The sequence below is a fragment of the Anoplophora glabripennis genome, unplaced genomic scaffold (assembly GCF_000390285.2).
Source record: "Anoplophora glabripennis isolate ALB-LARVAE unplaced genomic scaffold, Agla_2.0 scaffold38, whole genome shotgun sequence".
Lineage (NCBI taxonomy): Eukaryota > Metazoa > Arthropoda > Insecta > Coleoptera > Cerambycidae > Anoplophora > Anoplophora glabripennis.
The window spans coordinates 1,081,218-1,096,074 of NW_019416373.1; the positions used below are offsets into that span (position 1 = coordinate 1,081,218).

Here is a 14,857-nt window from a genome sequence, read left to right on the forward strand (position 1 = left end):
TGGATTTGACCCAATATATGGGTACATTGTACAAGAAAAAAATTGTATCATATGTCAAACGACAAACTTTGTAAATCTTGTTTTTAATCTAACGGTGAGTGTGAATCTGCTGTAGACATTGGCTAGTGCATCTTCCAAGGACTAAAAAGCAGTATTTATTTCATGTTATNATTGTATCATATGTCAAACGACAAACTTTGTAAATCTTGTTTTTAATCTAACGGTGAGTGTGAATCTGCTGTAGACATTGGCTAGTGCATCTTCCAAGGACTAAAAAGCAGTATTTATTCCATGTTAAAGACTTTTCCATAAGTGAAAAATTTGTGAAAAACGATATCATTTCGACACCTAGAACAAAATTAGCCATAAACATTTAAATAAATGCAAACCCAAGTGGAAAATATGTTAGAAAATTAATAAAGAGGTTATAGAATAGATTTAGCTAGGTAAAAACAGTTTTAAGTAAGAAATGTTACTCTATTTTCATAATTTAGCATAGGTTCAGAGTAGATGTAAAATTATAACCTACAATAGCAAATGGGGTATCAAAATAACGAGAATTGTATCCTATTATCAAAAATAAGCATAATTTTCAGTTTTAGAAATCCATAATATGTCCAAAATTTCATAAAATACGTTATCTCATATGACAGGTGGCGTTGTATCCACAACAAACTTCTTTTGTTTTCGGGTTTATTAAAAGTGTTTTGGAGCCAGTTTGCTCATGATCTTTGAACGATAAACATCTGTGGTAATCTGAAAAAAAAACAAGTGAAAATCACAAGTAAAATCAAGGCAACTCAATTATTTTAAAATTTGTACCTTTTCAAATCTCAAATGTCAAACTGATGTGAGGTTATAATTTCGTCAAAAGTTGTAAGAAAATGAATTAGTCCGAACAGGGAGCAAACATAAGAAAATTAAACTTGTACAACAACGATCTGTTAGGATTTGTGACTGCATTTTTCGACTGCAGTGAATTTTCGAAAAGGGAAAATTAGTGACTAGTGCCTGAGCGGAATAAATGGAACGGAGGAGAATTTCACGGCTTCAGAACGAGTTAATGGCAGAAAACAACGAGAAAGTCTAGTTCCAGTTCAGCAGGCCTGCCAACTTCAAGATCGTCTGAGAACTTTGAAATTTCAAAATACAAATTTTATTTAACTGCAGTTAAAAGGTATATTTTATTGGCTACATATTTAAAAAACATTGATCAATGAAAGATAAAGATATTTAAAACAAAATTTTAACAAATTTAAAAAACAAGAGTTTCATTTAACCAATCAAAATTGAAAAGTAATATAAATAAAGAGATCTCTAATTCTAAATTTAGTATAAGTCTAGATTAAGAAAATTTGTATAACTGTATATCTGAACATCCGTTGTAGTAAATATTGCTGACACTTGTTAAAGTTATCCGATTTATTTATTATTCCATGTGTGCTATTTGAGGAAAATCTATATAGTGAGATAAACAAAACTTATGAAAAAGAAATAAGTAGATTCTTATTTGAATAAAATATTGAACCCGCCTCCTGCTCGAGGGAGTTGCTCATATATAAAGAAAATAAAATATAAAAATAAAAAACTTAAGCAAAATTAAATAAAGTTTAAAATAGAGGCCATTTAAGCATCATCAGGTAAATATAAGACTTGTGAATTGTATTTACGTCTTTAACATATACACTAAACTACACATAACATACTTTATTGACACACATATACAGGGGCTATTCAAAACTTACTCAAAACATTAATTTTCAAAATAGAACATTCATACATAAAATTTGAACTAACACATAAAACAACATTCAACACAACAATATTTTTTAACAATTCTGGAAGATATTTTTTTTTCTGCGTCCAGCTGTGTAAGGAAGTCTATAGTTTCCTTATAGCTGTTTTACATTGACAATTTATTGATGAATAAATTGACGAAGTCCTTCATGAATTAATTCACGAATTTATTGGTAAAGAGTGTGGTTTTACACTACTATAGACTTTGTCAAGTTTTTTGACGCATGAATCAGTTCTACCAACGAATCAAAGAAGCAAATAAATTTCAAAAATGTCACCTTTCCATATAATTGTAGTGATACAACAGCGGTACCGTTTTGACACATATTATATGAATATTAGTGTTTGTAAGTAACAGATAAAAACAATGCAAAACTAGTACGACGCCACACAATTATTTACATATTCCAATAACATAACCTCATTACTGATCTGAGGCTGGAAATCTGTTGGGTTGGTACTTCCGAACTTCACGAAGAAATTGACGAAAATTAGAACATGCTCTAATTCGTAAAGAACTTGATGAATAAATTCATGAAGTTATTAGACAGCAGATTTGTGCATTACACTTGTCCAATTTCTTGATGAAGCGACTTCATGAATTAATTGATCAATAAATTGTCAATGTAATACAGCTATTAGAAATATTGCTAGAAAAACAGCAAAAAAGATGAGCCCTACTTTTTGTAGCTTTATTCTGAAAAATGATAACCTGCTGCGGAAACAAGTTATTATGTTTTTTAAAGTAACATATTTTATTTCTAATACGATAATAATATAACAATTTAAAACAATGCTTATTTCAAATGTTCAAAATGACCTCCATTTGCTTCCAAACACAGAATAGCTCTATTTATCACTCCCTCTCTATAAACACATTCTACTGCTTCTTCATTTAATCTCTGACATTCTACTCTTATTCTGTTTTTAAGATAAATATCATTTAGATAAGGCCAAAGAAAGAAATCTATAGGGGCGAGACCCGGAGATCTAGCAGGTCATTTAACATCTTTATCGAATGTTCTTCATCTCTTGCCCTTCTGAGTTTAAAAACTCTTCTTTTCTTTTGAAAACTTCCATCTGTCGCCAAATTCCTGGCTAACTTTTCGAAAATTTTCTCTGATGGAAGTTGTCTGAGGGAAACGATGTTGGCACCTATAAGGCAGCTTAAACGTTCTTTCAGCCTTCTCCATAAATTAAAATCATATCTAGTTTTTCTTGGTTACTGCAAGTATTCATGTTATAATTATTAGTTATAGATATAATAGTTAGGTACAAATTGTCAATTATTTTGACAAACCGTTATTTAGAAATGTTAAAATTATGTTGTTTACGCAGCTGGCTATCATTTTTCAGAATAAAGCTAATGAAAGTAGGGTACATTTTTTTTGCTGTTTTTCTAGCAATATTTCTAATGAAACTATAAACTTCCTTATATAGCTGAACGCAGAAAAAAAAATATCTTCCAGAATTGATAAAAAAATATATGTAGTGTGTCATTTGAATAAAAACAATTGACTTTAGCAATTTTGACACATGTTACCATGGAGACGATCTGATAATGTCATTTGATAGATTTTGAGCGGCGATTTAAAAATATATAGGGTTGGTTATAGCTAGTTGTTGAAATAAAAGAGATACGAGACCGCGAATATCAAACTGAATCACCCGGTATAGTCCAATTAAATAGGTCTTTTAATCGCAATTTTGGTCAACTTGCTAGAATTTTTTATATAAGTCAGTTTGAGGCACATAATAACAATAAGTGACAGTTTCTTGTTTTTCAACTCCCGGCCAAGGGTGAAAAAAGATAAAATAAAGGGGTTTTTCAAGATAACTCAAAAGAGGTAAGAGCTAGGAAAAAAAGACAGTGAGATGATGATTTTCGTAGACATGAGATCTGGTTTTCATGTTTGAGTGCACAAAAATAAATCATATACTTCTTATTCGAGAATTTAGTCCTACTTTCTCTCAGTTTGTGGCATTAGCATAACTGGTCTCACAGTGAGGATACTTCAAATCCTGCTATCTCAGAATACGCTGGACATGGTGACCCTACCTTGAAGGGGGATGTGTGGCATCATCCACCCTATGATTGTCAAAAATATTACCTGCAAAAATAAGAATTTGCCTTGAAATAACCTTGAATATTACTTTCGAGGTAAAATCCAAAGTTCACAGATGGCGGCCTTCAATTACCCATACAACTTTTATAGAAGTAATTTTCTCGAACAATCCTGACGAGATACTAATCTGAAAGTTCGAGATGTTGATTTGACTTCTATGACCTTGAAAATTGCCTCAAACTCAACTATGTATCACAACATAAAATTTCTTGCTCTTCCAAGATCCGTAGGCAGACTTTCTTTACCTCTAAAAATTTTGAGTTGACCTTCAGCTAACCTTGATTACGAGCTAACTTCGTAAAACGGACATAAACATCGGATTCAGCGACCCCAAGAACGTATGGGTTTATCACACATTGATTTTTTCCCGTGAATCTGTGTTATTGAAGTCATATAACTTGACAGATATTTCCTCTCAAAATCATGGTTTGTTGGAAAATTAGAGAATTAAGAGTCCTTTCATGTTTCCAACACATTTGGTACATAATCATAATTTTAATAAGTTTTACAATATTCTAAGAACTGCGCAAAACACTTGCACGTAATAAAGTTCCAAGCTTTGGAAAACAAATCACCCAACATTGTAGAAGTATTATTAGGTATTTAAAATAAAACATTGGGAAATACCTCAAACAATACCGCTTTGTTTTACATATGAGACATTTATTTGCATTTTTACAAAGCAATAATTTACCCATAAATTCAAGTGTAACCGTGACAAATTTGTATACATTTATTACAAGTGGCAAACATCACGCAATATTAGACTTTAATTACTTCAAAGATTTAACTATGTTTATATTCTTGGCAGTGCTACTACAGTATATTATTCAATTAACCCAAAATGTTCTACTGGGAAAGAATGATTTACTAGAACTGTCACTACGACGAAACCATATCAGTCGTTTGTAAAATGATAATTATTTTAAAGATTTCAGTTTCTTTTTTGCAATTTTTGGGAGAGATATGAAAGTTCTAACCTGAAATTGACATTTTGGACAACTCAAAGTTACACATGAACATAAAATTAATCTAAAAAGCCACGAACTACTCTGGCTAGGTTTTTCAGATATTTATTACAGTTCTGGTCCCGCAGTGAAAATTTCTTGAAGTGCTTTGTAATGTCACTGTCAGTGCCTCTAAAAAAGTATAAAGGGAATTTATTATTTCGCACTTTTCATTTGCAGGCAAGTCTAAATTTATGTCATTGAGTTAAGTAAATAATTTTTATTTCTATAAATGGTGCCCTGTGGTACTCGTCCTTTTATTTCGCAGGGTAATTTTGAATGCAGCGGAAATATGGCTTATTATTTTATTTTAAAGGATTTGTTTAATAAAACAAGTCTGGTTTTATGTAAAGTACATCTCTAGCTGCATTTGACGCTTTCAAATTTTTCAGGTTTTAGCAGTAATTGCAAAAAACATTTTCTGTTACCTTCAGTTATTATAAACTAATCACAAAAATTAAAAGTTGCAAAATTTATCTCTTAATTGAATTTTAGTAAAAGTGATAATTTCAATCATTTGGATCATAATGAAAGAAAGATCGCAGCGGTTTGAACTCTTGTGGGTTTCTTTGAGGTGTTTTTATGTTAAAAAATGACGAAAATATACTTAGTCTATTCATTATTTCTAAAGTTACCTCAGGATTAGCGGAAATCCTCAATTTTTTTACCTTTTTCTGAATCAAGAATTCTTCCATCGAATTTTTTTTTTTTTTCAAAAAACGATAAGGTCTTTTAGAGAATAGTTTGAAGTTTTCAAACCCATGCATGCCATGAATAACACAGGTCAACATTTGATCTAAGAATAATCACCGGACCTGACCAGGGTACTTATAGGTTTTTTGGATCGCTGATTCCGAATCCGAGGTGGGCTAAGCTCCATCACGCCAGATTCAAGGTCATTTGAAGGTCAAATGGCAAAAAATCGTCTAAAAAATCTGAAAAAATTCATACGTATGTTTTTGGGGTAGCCGAGTTCAAAGCCGCTGCTATTTTTACCATTCAAAGACATCTAAAGGTCGTATAAAGGTCATTTGGAGGTAAAATCGAGAAATATGATCTAAAAAATCTGAGAAAATTTATACGTATGTTTTTGGAGTAGCTGAGTTAAAATACGCTGTCAGTTTCACCCCTGAATCACATCTGAAGGTCATATGAAGGTCATATCAAGGTCATTTGAAGGTCTAATCAAGAAAGTCGGTATAAAAAATCTGAAAAAATGTATACGTATATTTTTACATAAATACAATACAATTGACGTTTTCTGAAAATTGTAAACGAAATAGTAATTTTCCTTAAATTCTCCACAGCAACAGACTTATTCTGCTTCGGCAATTTTTAGTATTTCTGCTAATATTTACTATAGTTTCCATTACTTAGGAATCACCCCGTATTAAATAAAGCGCTAATATTAATAACGACGCTAAACACTCGCTCGAACAAACCTTACCAATATACGATTTATTTCATTTTTGTTATGGAAATGCGGCCCAGCAGCAAAATTTTAAATTAATACCGGAACATTCCGAACATAATGGAATATTCAAAAGCACAATAAAATACTTTATTGGCTGCTTTCAAAAGAACTCCGCCACCGCCGTTCGATAGTAATTTTCCGTACGTGCGAAATTCGTCTTGTCGGTCACCCCATCAAAAATAACTGAGAGCTGTTTCAACACTTCCTTTGAAATGCCGCGGTTAGGGGTAATTTAATAAATTAAAGCAGAATTCTTGCCGTGGCAATCGAATGTTTGCTTCAAATTGAGGTGAATCGTTTTTAATTCATGTTGATGTTGAAACAGAGGCAGCAGAAATAAACTAGTACATATACATTTATGGTGGCTGGGTTACTTGGTGGTCTTCCTCTAAAGTGATGACTATTAAAAAAGAGAGCCATTGAGCGCTTGCAATATTATATCAGTATGTTAGATATTTTCATTGGAAACAGCTGTGGACAATAAAAAGTGTTCGACCTAAGCTGCTTTGATTTTTCTTGAAGAAAAATGCATTAGTTTCGTTTATTAAAGTCATTAGACTGGACGCCTTTTTTGTTCACACCTTTATTATTTGAATATCGCTGGAAACGATTAGTATTAAATTACATCATACTGATGCCTAATAAACAAATAATAATAATAAATGCCTAAATTAATATAATTAATACAAAAACACATGCCTGATATATTGAAATTGCTAAATAATGCAATGATTCTAAGAAACATCCTGTATTCTTGCTATCTTATTCTTGGCAAAGACTAATCATGTAAAAAATAGCTGCTACAAAGATATCATTTTGTTTCCACAAACATCAAACTTTTATAAAAAAGGAAATGACATTTTGAAACGACAGTGTCTGAAGTTTTTAAAAATTACTAAATCGATTATAATTGTTTTTCTCGTCTAAAAAATAATAATTTGTCCTTTTTACTATGTTTCATTCAAAAACACATTCACTTCAATATTAACTTTAATTTTTTTCATTCTATTTTAAAAGTGTTTAAAGCTGTTTCAAACAAATTGAAAATAGTTAATTTAAAAAAAATTATCAAATGAAGTAGGTACTTAATTTAATTTGAATGCCTTTAAAATAGATTTAGAAAATTTGAGAGCTTATAATAATAAAATAAATATTTGTTAATATTTTTATGAAGTAAAGCCTTAGTCAATATTCTTGTTGATTTTATTATTGCTTTCGATGTACAGGGTTATTAACAAACTGTGACCAAAAATGGAACCTCGTATTCTCTGATGAATTTTAAGGGAAGTTTTTAGTATAAAAAACAGACAAATAGACAATACCTATAGTACAAAAAACACATCACTTTGTACATGACACAAATTTGTTTGCTTTTGTTTCCATAGCTAGAGATATCATATGGCATTTGTTCTATTATTATTAGCAAACAAATTTAAACTGTCAAAACAACTAAACCAAAAAATAAAAAAAATCAGAAAACGAAAAAAGATTTTCGAAACGTCAAGAACTTTTTAAAGTATGCGAGACAAACTGATGTGTTTTTTGCACTATATTTCGTATTTTACTGCTGTGAGAGTTTTTGTTTAGGTTAGGTTTAGACACTCAGGAAGCAAAAAAAAATTTCAACGTTTTATGATAGCTTTCAGAAAAGAATTTTTTGTTTTATAGAAATCATATACTGGATAAAAGTCTGACAAGGAAAAAACCTTGAAGAAAAATCTATTATGACAAGAATAAGTAAAAAAAATTCTTCTTCTACTACTGATCCAATGACCACTTGACAACATTCCAAATTCTACTTACAGGTGGTATTTTTAAATAGAAATTCTCTCAGAAATTCGTTAGATATATGAACGTTATGAAAAATATAAATAAACAAGGAAAATGGTGAAAACATCTAATTTTGTCTTCAATTTGGAACTGTATGAAAAAAAAAGACAACACAGGAAGTTACTGAGTTTTAATACAAAAGATGGTAGAATTATAATTCTTTTAAAAAGAAAATGCGCTCCTGTTTAATAAAGTGTTGAGATGATCCTATGTAACTAATATTATCGGTGTTGTTGAGAGGTTAAACATATTCTGGAGTTGGTTTAAAAATATATATACAAAACACTTACTATTTCAGAAGCATTTTGATGTTAGAAAGTGAAAATTATACGAGTGAAAAACAGCAGAAAGTAAAAGAAAACAACACACTGCAATTCTCTTTGTAGTATTGTAAAATACATATAAGTACAATTTTGTGTTTGTAAATCTCACATCTTTGAACTATATTCTGCACTAGATAAGAGCCAGCCAAATCGCGTTAGAAAAAGGCAATAAGCGTCTAAACGCGATTATAAAAATAGAATTACAATTTGAAAGAAAACTATTTTTAGGTGAATGTTAGCCTTCCTGTGTTCTGAGAAACCAAGTTAAATTTGATATTTGTTTCGCACTGCATACCAATTCATGTTGCGCTTATACTCAATGAACTCATGTTATTATGACATTGAAAGTACTACTCACAAAAACAAAACAAAGTTAATCTCGGTAATAGCCACTCGAGTAGCTATTTCTGACTTCCGAAGTTTACGCAATTGTAAACATTCTTCAGAAGAAATAAATAAATTGAATGGAAGATATTCAATTAAACATTAAAGTAAAAATGGGAAAAGTTTTTAAATTACGTCAAAATATTCGAATATGTGTACTAGTCAATAGCTGGAACGATGTTGAAATCGCTTTTTAATATCTTTTAATACGCGTAGTTATTTCCTTCATGTTTGTACGCTATTTAATGTGAAATTTTATACACGAACGAACCGGATATTTCTCAAAGTAAACTATTTTATGGCGCAAATATTTAGTTCCGCTGTTACGGCAATATTCATGCATTCTGCATTCCGTTGTTCTGTTTTTGACTAGAAGTAATACACACTCGTACCCGTAAGTACCCACTCATAACAAATTTGGCAGGATCGCACGATCTTCTTTTTGTTTTTTAACAACATTGTCCTTAAATTTATTATTTTGTAAGTACTAATAAAATATTAACAGATTTCGAGAAAAACATCTCTAAAACCGTTAAAGTACCACGTAGCCATTTATTCAGTATTACTGTGGTTTCCGTAGTGCTCTTATTACTGTGGAGTGTTACTTACATCAGTCTTACAAGTGTTCAAAGTTGCCAACGTGTATAGCTATTCAGAAATAGCGGATATTGTTTTAGTTTATGGCGAAACAAGGCAAAATGTACTACCAGCTTCTCGCTTGTACGCGAAAAAATTTCCTGGTAGAAATATGCCAAATGCTGCTGCTATAACCGTGGTAATTTAACAAGGACATGAGAGATTTATAGTACGACAAGGCAAAATCGTTAAATGAAATAAATCAATCTGTCAAAATAAATCAAAGAATGTAAAATTTTGAAATAAATTAGTTGAAAAATGCACCAATATATCATAGAAAAGTTAGAAAGTACAATACAGTACTTTTTTGTAAAGTTAAGTCATATTGGAGCATTGGTTTGAGGAAATTTCAAAAATGTTAAAATATTTGATTTGATAAGTTGATCGACGGAGAAAGGGGGAGTTGCACTTAATGTAATTATAAATAAAATTCAGGGAATAAACTGTAACAAAACTAAAGATTATCATAGCTTTAGTCTAAATTTATAAGTGGAATTAAAATTAATGTTTTTAGCGATTTTCGAAATGTGAAATCCATGATTTAACTTTGTATAAAATTTGTGGAGCAAGATGTATATATAAGCTGTAAAATGATTTGTGTAGTATTAAAAAGACCTTCTAGTTGTTAAAAACTGTATTCAAATCCCAATTTACGTTCCAAGTAGTGTATAAACCTTAGAAGTTGTCAAAAAACGATGTATCTAAAAACATTTCAATTAAATTAAAATCCAATTAAAACAGCAAAAGGCTGTTCATAAAAGTGAAAATAAGTAATCAATGTCGTGGACATAGAATTAAGCTATATAGCACAAATTGGTTAAAATTTACAAAAATAGGCAAAATTTGTAGAATGCTTGAAAATGAACGTAGAAAAAAGATACAGCCATCAAAATTTACAGAAAAATGTTTAAAAACAGAATATGTAATAGTCATGCTGCAAAAAACATGTATAATTTACAATTAAAAATTAAAAAAAAAAGTTTATATGACGTCTCCATAGTAACAAACTCATTTGTCTTCAGTCTATAAAAAGTAAAACAAGGCTTGTAGTAGCCAGTCTTTCATAATTTGCCAAGCAATAAACATCGTTGAGTTGTACCTAAAATAAACAAAAAAAAGTCAAAATTAAGTAAATAAATTATAAATTAAGATACCAAGTTACAAACGTCAAACAGTATTAACAAGGTCGAATGTCATCTGTCAAGAGGTGCAGTTTTGCATCAGTTCGAATTCTAACCTAACCTAACTTAAATAATCAAATGTGTAAATTATAAAATTGTCAAAAGTAAATATAGTGAAGTGTACTATAAAGTTGCTACAGAGTTACATTCAAGCCATATCTACTGAGTGGAAGACGAGACGAGCAGTTTGTGACCACCCTGACAATGTGATGCACTAGCAGAAAGAACTACAGTAACGTATGCGAGCCTGAAACCAGCGTTACTTTTAAATGTAACGTGAGTTTTCTACTCTTAGTAATTAAAAACATCGATTTAAACGCATTCGTAACAAAAATCAATCAGAGAAACTCAAATCTAAATTAAAAAAAAAGTAGACTAAAATTTAAAATTTTCACATTTCATAACAAAATATAAAGGGGAAAATTATAGCTAGTGAATATAACATAGTATAATATGTAAATTTTGTTAAATTGTCAAAATATTGTTGAAATTTTCATTTTCTCACAACTTTTATATTAATAAAAGTATATCAAAGAAAATCGTACCCTGATGAGGAGTTAACTCTGAATACAAGTGACTATACAAGATAAGTTCTTGTTGGTGTCCAGCAAAAATTACAACAACGAATTCAATAAAAATTATAATTAATTAACAAAAAAATAAAAAGTTCATATTATTATAATAAAAAAATATAACATTATGTTGCCTCCTTGGAAGGCTTGTGTATGGAAGCTTTAGGAGCTTTAATTCCTTGCAATATTTATTTATGTAATTAATTAAATGGTAAAAGATACTTCTAGATAAAAACAATGTAAAAAATTTAGAGCGTACAACATATATTGGTCAGTATCCAACACTGGTTATTGACCTAAAACTTATTTTGAGTAATACCATAAACTCGTGTTACAGTTCGAATTTCGTAAAATTTTGAGTTTATTTACTGAAAATCCGAAACTGTGTTAAAAATTTTCCCGATTTCCTTCGATATCGGCGATTTTGCGATTCGTCACCTGCTCTGTCAGCATCGGCTGTCGGCTTTTGGCGGCAATCATGAATTTGTGTGTCGGTTCCAGTAGCTGCATCTCATATGAAACTTTTTAAGGAAATCTTTTAGAAACACGGGTGAAGTAGAAGATTTATTCTTAACGTACCCGAAAACTATTCCGTTTTGAAGAATTGCACAACCTGACAAATTATTTACTGATTCATTTCAATAGATAGTTTTAAGTCTCGGCACAGTGCACTCCATTAAGACTACCGTTAATAAACCTGATGAATAAAAGTGGGCCCAAAATAGATCCCTGAGATACGCCGCATTTGTGCATATGTCCTTCAGACCTGAAGCCACGGAATTGAATGACTGGTATAGATTATGTACGTTTATGATTGAAATGAATAAGTTAAATGTTTCTAATTTGTTCTACAAAAATGTGTCTGATTTAGGAACAAGTTACTACCTTATATATTTTTTTACTAAACATTATGATCTCATTACTTAACCCGACACATTCGAAGCACTTTATATGTCCGAGTTCCCTTCCTAACTTCAGGTTCAATGTGTCGAAGTTAGGGCAGTCGGTTGTGTGAACCAGCGGAAATCGTTTCTATTTATTTGTTATCGTCTGGTTTTTCTTCCAGTCTAGATGCCCGAGGCGGACCCAAGCCCTCTCATCTAACAATGAGTGATGACCTGGGGAGCCGATCATACTTCATCGTCGACGAGGAGCCGTCCAGAGCGAGACTGAGGATACAGAACGTTCAGATTCTGGACGAAGGCGTGTTCAGGTGTAGGGTGGACTTCGTTAACTCGCCCACCAGGAATTTCCAGGTCAACCTGACATTAGTAGGTTAGATTTATGTTTTCACTGTTTATTTAAAGCAAAATAGCACGTTGTTTACATTCTTCAAAGCTGTAAACATTAAACCGTATTGAATAAACAATTTATGAAAAAGAAATCACATAGTGAAATAATTAAATAATGTAAAGTTTCCTTTTTTGTAGTCCATAGCACCAAAAAGCATTTCCAGAAGCAGTTTTCTTTAATATATAACAAAAAAGGGGGAAAAAACTCTTAAGTTCTTTATTTTATACATTTTTCGTGGACTTACATTGGCACCTTCACCATAATATAGAAAATTACATTTCTGACTTTACATGCACTAAATATTTTGAATAAAGAATAAGAAAAACAGTAACTTTACATTTCAATAGTAAACGCTGGAACAAAAGGACATTTTTTGTGGAATATATTGGAGATTTAAGTATACAGTGTGGAAGATTTTGGAGATGTATGTATTGGTATCTTGGAAACTATAAGAGATAGGAAAATGGTAAAATGGGGAAAGTTTTAGACAGTTCTGTTGTTTACTTAGTGGCGCTTGCAGGCCGGTCCCAGCTCTTCAGGTTTTTGAGTCATTTTGAAAAAAAAAAAGAAAATAAATATGACGTTTTCGAAAATCTTCTGTAACTTTTTATATAGAGAATTTTTTTTATCTGAAAACACTTTTTCAAAGAATGTTTTTTCGAGGAATTTCACTGTACATTTGGATCTTCATTCCGACGTTTCGGTTGCAAGAAACCATCATCAATTTCCTTATATCTTATGGGCGCTCTACTGAATTTTAAGCTGAGCAAATAGAACATTTTTTCGATTTTCAATGATTATAACTAAACAAAATTTTAAAAACAACCCCAACAATCAACATTTTAATATAATTTTTCGAAACTATTATAGAATAGTCTCTAATTTTTGTAAAAGCTTATAATTAATGTCATGGCGTTGAGTGAAAAAATTATAGTAATGGCCACGTGTTTACGAAGAAAATCCCCATTAGTAGTCTATGAATCTCCATGATGACAATAACATTTTCATTTCTTTCAAACTGCTTGTCATTTTGAACTATTGTTAATCATAGAGTTAATTGTTAACAGTTAGGGTGACACTTATTTTAAAATCGGCAAAATGGCTTTGCGTTATTCCAATGAAGGAAAATATTAGGTATTGTTGCCCCAGTTATTTTTGTCCCTTTCATAGTTCTTAGCATGTAGATTTTCAAACTTTCAAAAATTCTCAAATTTGTAATAAATTTAGAAAAATACGCTTCATTTGGTGGTTGTCTTTCGGGATAATTTCCGATATAACTATTTAAGATCACAGCTGCTTTTCTGTTATTTTTAATAAAGCACTCCAACATATCATATTTTTCTTCATTGGAATAACGCAAAGCGTAAATTTTTCTCTCAGTGCCATGCCGTTAATGAAAAGGTTTTACAAAAATTTGAAACTATTCAATAATAGCTTTGAAAAATTATGCGGTGTTGTCAGATTTATTAAAAATATTAAAATTGAGTTGAATTTTGACGTTGTTTTTGAGGATATTTGTTACATATATCACTGAAAAGCGAAAAAATTGCTCTATTTGCTCAGCTTAAAATTCAATATAGCGCCTATAAGAAAATAGAAAGTTGATAATGGTTTCTCGCAACCGAAACGTCGCAATCTATAGTACACATTAATTTCCTGACCATATAATTTTTCTAAAATTATTTATTTACTGGTAGAATCATTTATTGTGTGTACGGAACTGTTTTTCTTCCAAATTGTTCTATTCCATCTTCAGACAAAACATTAAAGGTGGATAAATTTTTTACAAATGTATTCCTATAGGTCAAATATTGTTTAAATTTATAAACGTATGCTCTATATAATATTAAAATATTTAATTTTGTAATATATTGATAATAAAACTATATAATTTAATAAAGTCGGAGATTAAATGACATGTATTATTTGCAAAAAAATTGTAAAAACTTAATAATAATTAACATTTGATGTTTTACCTGAAGATAGGGTAAACCAGAAACGATCGTAATAAAACAAATTGGGAGAAAAATAGTCTCATAAACTAAGTTATTTTATTGACAAATGTCACAGTAAATAAATAATTTAATAAATATACAGTGAAATACCTCGAAATATCTTGCTGTGAAAGTGTATTCAGATTTTAAAAATTCCTCTAAATAAAAAAGTTACAGGCAATGTTTTAAGACGCCACATTTACTTTTTCTCAAAATAACTCAAAAGCTGGAATAGCTAGG

The 14,857-nt window shown here is 30.5% G+C and overlaps 1 protein-coding gene across 1 annotated transcript in view; it reads left to right on the forward strand.

Moving 5' to 3' along the window:
• Positions 1-14,857, forward strand: part of LOC108905727 (hemicentin-1) — a 279,653-nt gene that overhangs the window by 67,047 nt on the left and 197,749 nt on the right. The window contains exon 3 of the mRNA XM_018708731.2: positions 12,397-12,605. Coding sequence (XP_018564247.2) covers positions 12,397-12,605 — 209 coding nt within the window. The remainder of the gene's footprint in view (positions 1-12,396; positions 12,606-14,857) is intronic.